Source organism: Vitis vinifera, chromosome 7 (genome assembly GCF_030704535.1).
Source record: "Vitis vinifera cultivar Pinot Noir 40024 chromosome 7, ASM3070453v1".
Taxonomy (NCBI): domain Eukaryota; kingdom Viridiplantae; phylum Streptophyta; class Magnoliopsida; order Vitales; family Vitaceae; genus Vitis; species Vitis vinifera.
In genome coordinates, this window is record NC_081811.1 from 18,271,886 (window position 1) to 18,277,422 (window position 5,537).

Here is a 5,537-nt window from a genome sequence, read left to right on the forward strand (position 1 = left end):
ATTATTTTTTAAAACATCTTGTCAAACATTCTTATTTTTTAAAATAATTTTAAAACTTTTTTTTTCCTATTTTAAAAATAATTTTTAAAAATAAATTTTCAAAAATATAGCCAAACGGAGCCTTAATTTTTATGAATTAAATTTAAAGGGTTTAATCAACTACATTCCCTTCTAGTATTTTAAGCATCAAATTATCCTATTAATTATGGACCATTGGATGTCCGTGGAGCCCATCTCAAACACGGTAGATTTTTTTCCAAATCAAAAATCAAACACGCGCCCTGGCAAGCGGGCGTATCATTGCACGCGCTTTGCGTCGCCATCCTCTAAGTTCCTGAGCGGAGTCGTCTTCTGATTCTCTCTAGGAAGGCATTAACATCTTTGTTGTGTGGACACCCATGAATTCATAGAGAGAAGAGCAAAAGGCTTTGGAGTTTCTCTCTAGATTTAGCCTGTTTGTATCGTAGTGTGTCTGCGCCGAATCCTCCTCTTTTTCACTTCTCAAAACCCTATTAATAAGGTCTGATCTTCCATTTCCGATCATCTTTTTCATTTTTTCTTTGTTTCGTAGTTTTTGTGTTTGGTAGGTCGGTTGATTGAGTGATCGATTCTGTTCTTTTTTTTTTAAAAAAAAAAAAAAAATTTTAATTTATTATTATTACTATTATTATTAATTTCATTGTTGTTTGTTGCTGTTAGGGTTCAAAAGAATCGAATTTTCAGTTTCAAAACCCTGTTCTTTCTGGATTTTTTTTTTTCTGTGCATCTAGGTTTCCAAAATAGAAAAATTAGGTAAAATCGATTTTAATCGTTGGTCTTGGTTCTTAAATTTGTGATTAAAATTTGTGCCATTATTTTGTGTCCGATTGGACACAATTTGGTCCAAGATCTTTCTTTTTGCTGAAATATGCATATTAAATTGAAAATTCTTCATGTTTTATGGATAAGGTTTTGGAACAAGAGAGATTTGCCCCTGTTTGGTTGACGAAAAAAGGGAGCAAAATAAAGAAAAATAAAATTTCAGATTTTTTTTTTCTGTGATTGAGAATTTTAGCTTTTGTCCTGTTTTTGCGCTGTTTCTGGAGCATTAAGATGTTAGAAAATAAGATTGTTTTTGTTTTTGATAGGGAACGCATACTCGTACTCACATCATGAGCGCTAGTGGGGTAAGAGAAGTTCCATTGAGGTATGCAAGGAGCAGTAGGCGAAGGAAGACAGTTCTGAACTTGGATCTCAATGATACACCACCCACTGATACGAGGGACCAGGAGGGGCCTTCAATCCGAACAATGCCAGTACCCCCTGCTGCCATTGATGTTGAGGCCATTGATGATGAAGTTGTTGAATCCTCAGCCACAGCCTTTGCGGCAGTAAGCCTTCTTCTTCATTTTTTTTTTTCTGAATATATTTGTAATGCATTTTACTCTACTTAAATTTATTTTATTTTTTCTTACATTGTCTTGCTACTAATCATATATATATTTTTTTCTTGTTATCTCATTCTAGGCTAGAAACAATTCCAGAAGGATTCGTGGAAGGACAGTTGTTGATGTAGATTTGGGTAATTAAAGTTTTCGTTTAATTTTTCATTTAATAAATGGCTTTGCAATTTTGTGTATGTGCCAAAATAATTCCAAACATCCCCATAGAATCTTTAGCAGACACTTATTTTTAGTCTTTTTGTGGTCTTCATAGACAATTACCTTTTGGCACCTTTTGGTTAACAATTTTTTGATACAGTTACCTTCCCAGACAGATTGCCAGAGATTGATTTTTTTTTTTTTTTAAGGAGAATAGCATATAAATATTAATAATTTGTTTGACAGAGATAAGAAGGCGATGGTATCTGCTATCAATAGACTGCTAGAGATTATTGATAACAAATACTGTCGCCTTCATATCTCTATCAGTCAAAGTATTAATATTAGGTTATTGTGTTTAATAGCTCATGGAACACCAAGTTGGATTAGGGGTCAGTCTTCTTTTTCTTGTGTTCTTATTAGCTTACACAATATATTTTACCCTTCCTATATCTGGGTATAGTACACAGCAACATGGTTATTGCGGCCTTCTTTCCTCAATCAATCAAATAATTAATCTTTATATATCATTGTGTTTGATAGCTTGTTGTGGAACACCAAATTGGATAGTGGCTTCTTTTTCTTGTATTTGTATTAGCTGATACCCTTCCTATATATGTATAACACCAAGTTGAACAGTAGTTTTCCTTCTTTTTACACCCTTCGTATATCTGTGTATATCTTCATATAACCCAATGGTTAATGCATAGTTTTTTTTCTCTATTAACATTTTTCAGTCTTTATATATTATTGTGTTTAATTGCTTGAGAAACACCAAGTTCAATGGTGGTTGTGTTCTTTTTCATGTGTTTTTATTAGCTGATACAATATACTTTCCCCTTCTTATATCTCCGTTTAGCTCACAAAACACTTTGACCATTGCAGAAGGACAAACAACAAGACCTCTCAATAACCGCAACAAGCGTAGAAGAGCTCCTCCAAATCAAACAATTATCAATGATGATCGTTATATAAACTTGGAAAGCAGTAACAGCTTGTTGGTAATTACATCATTACTTCATGCTGAAAGCGATAATGTTCATTCTCCTTTTTCTTTTCTTTATCTTAAAATCCTATGCTGTAGTCCTCTTTGTTGATATTGTATTAATTATTTGATGCATTTTAGGTTGGGAACCGGACAAGTGACTCTTGAATCATAATGATTTACATTTCTTCCGTATTTTATTTGTTTGGGTGCTGTATATATAAATGTTTTTTCTTCTCTTATTAACCACTGTATCAAAACAATTTTGTCAATGTAGTTGACTTTAGAAGTTGTCATGAGTAGAAAAAAAATTTAGTATACCAGACAATGGGTGTTGGATGCAGTCTAGGGACAGCATTAGAAAGAGGGACTCATTTTTGAGTTTTGAATCCTCAATCTGTTCTTTGCTCATGTTCCAGTTACTTTCATTGTCTTTTAGGGCTGTAAATAGTTATGGCTCTCATGGCATGAATATTTTTAATACTTGGGCTTGAATTGCATGTGCTACATTTGCTATGGATCATGCAACAAGGTGCTGGTACTCTTCATACAAATTAGATTTTCTTAGATGAAATTGAATTTATTTTATTGATATACTATGTTGAATGCATTATGATTTTGTGAATTTTACTCCTGATTCTGCACATATGCTGATGCTTTTGAAGCTAAAAATGCTCTCTATCTCTCTCATGTGCTTGTGTGCATGTGAACTCATGTTACTGTTGAGTTTGCGTAAGTTTCAATCCTTACCTCCACTATCTTTATGGCAGTCTCTCTTGCATGTGTATGTGTGCTTGTGATCATGTGTTGATGTGGTTTATGTAAGTTTCAGTACTTAGCCTCACTATCTTAATGACAGAGAGAGAATAAGCCTCCAGAACAAACTTGGCATGTTCCGCCTCTGCCACCCAAGGAGCCCACCTTCAACTGTCCAATTTGCATGGGTCAGTTAGTTGATGAGATGTCAACAAAATGCGGTCACATTTTCTGTAAGATGTGCATTAAGGCTGCTATATCTGCCCAGGGTAAATGCCCTACCTGTAGGAAAAGGGTCACCATGAAAGATACCATCAGAATTTACCTTCCTGCAGCCAGCTGAGTGTGATGCCTGCGCCAATCATGTAATTATGTAAGTTTGCTCTATCACTTCCCAATCTTCTTTTAAAATTGGATAGTAGAAAATTTTGTCTAGAAAGCAGAATGAAATTTTGATACACTATTTTGGTCATTTGAAAAATTGTACATCTTTAGCAAGCAGAATGAAAAGCGTTTAATTTTATGAGGTTTATAAGATATGCAAAATTGAAAATTGAAACATGTGAAATGCAAAGTTAAGACTAAGTAAATGATGATTTATTAGAGTATATATTATACCAATACCCACCAAGGGAGTGATATGAAAATGAATGCCTGCATGCAATTGAGCTTTGAGCTGTTTAATTTTTTAACTTAGTGCCCTTTTGGATACACTTCAAGTTTTTTGTTTTTAAAAATAAAAAATAGTAGTAACTTTGATATAAAATATAGGAACACTTATATGAAAAGTGTGGACTTACCTTCTATCTTTACAAATCACTTTTAAAATTTGATGTAGTAAAATATTTTTAATACCTCAAATTTTTAAACAGTTTTTAAAATTCATTATATTTTTAAGGTAAGTCGCAAAAAGCTTGCATTTTATAGGATATCCAAACAACACCTTAAACTTCTGTTTTTTTTTTTTTTTTCCTCTTTAATTTGTAAAGTGGCAAATTTTAAACAAATACACAAGATTGGAGCTTAAAACAAATTGTGCTCATGTACATCCTGTGTGTGATCCGGCAACCTATTTTCTATAATTTTTATACCTTTCTTTCAATTATTTTGGAGAATATTTAAATTTGATTCACTTAATCTAAGAAAGCATCTGATCATGTTATTTGAATATAATGGAAGTAAATTCCTTTAGTTGGTACAATGAATTTCAATTTGCTTTGTTCTCATATATAAAAGAAAATTTGTTTGCATTTGAAAAAAATGACCATCCTTTTAAGTCTACTAGATCATTTAGACCCTGACCAGATATATGTAGTTGAATCCAAAGCTTTTGTTTTTAATCCTAGAATCAATATAATTTTCTGTTAGTGAATGTCAGCCCAGCGATTTACTTTTTGTTAGTGAATCTCTGCCCAGCATTTATCAAAGGAAAAAGTAATATATGTTGTGATTAGAATTGAGAACAACCCCATTCATGAATTCAACGATTTTGTTGTTAATATCAAAGCTGCTTTAACTTCTGTTTTGGTTAGTAAAATCTCCGTGCATTGCTTATCATAGAAATTGGCATATATGAATGATGCAAATTGAAATCATGCCCTTGATATTTATGAACAATTTAGTGTCTTTTTAAATATTTGCAATTACTGAATGTTTCAATGAGTTTTGGTTGAAAGTAATGGACACAAAGTTTTGCCCGAAGCTTAAACTCAAAGTTCTTGCTGAAATCTTTTCCAGTTATTGTATTAACTTCTTCACTTCAGCCTATGTTCATCTTCTCATGATATTTTCGTAAACATGCCATATCTGTTGGGTGGGTGAGTAAGAGAGGATACACTTGGGTCATAGGATCTGTTATTGAAGCTCTACTTTTATGACAGGCATAGGCTTAAAGATTTTCAGCATATAAGGAGGGTTATAAAGACTGGCTTTTGGAGGATAGAAAGAGGAATGAAATGATGGGTCTTGGCATGTCATCGGACTCTTTTATTTTTAACATTGGTATTACATAATCATTTTATGGTCATGGTGTAAGTGCCTTGTTGCAATGATGGGTGGGTCTGTGGAGCCAAATCTTTCTGGTTAGTGGATGATTTAATTGACTAAGATATTTGTGTACTTGTTTTATAGTTTTGTTATTTTCAGGATATTCTAGTAGTAGTATAACTTATCTATAAACTGAGCTTAATGGCATTTAGTGTTTTGATTTGAGAAAA

At 32.8% G+C, this 5,537-nt stretch overlaps 1 protein-coding gene across 1 annotated transcript; it reads left to right on the forward strand.

Annotated features, from left to right (window-relative positions):
* The first annotated feature begins 224 nt into the window (after positions 1–224).
* Positions 225–5,537, forward strand: LOC100246586 (uncharacterized). Its single transcript, XM_059738133.1, has 6 exons — positions 225–520; positions 1,128–1,370; positions 1,507–1,561; positions 2,466–2,581; positions 3,425–3,694; positions 5,202–5,537. The coding sequence occupies exons 2-5, from the start codon at positions 1,152–1,154 to the stop codon at positions 3,662–3,664; spliced, it is 630 nt and encodes a 209-aa protein (XP_059594116.1). The 5' UTR covers positions 225–520; positions 1,128–1,151; the 3' UTR covers positions 3,665–3,694; positions 5,202–5,537.

Coding starts and splice junctions, on each gene's coding strand:
- LOC100246586 (XM_059738133.1), top strand. CDS start 1,152: ATGAGCGCTAGTGGGGTAAGAGAAGTTCCATTGAGGTATGCAAGGAGC. Junction 1,562..2,465: donor AGTTGTTGATGTAGATTTGG/GTAATTAAAGTT, acceptor TGACCATTGCAG/AAGGACAAACAACAAGACCT. Junction 2,582..3,424: donor AAAGCAGTAACAGCTTGTTG/GTAATTACATCA, acceptor TCTTAATGACAG/AGAGAGAATAAGCCTCCAGA.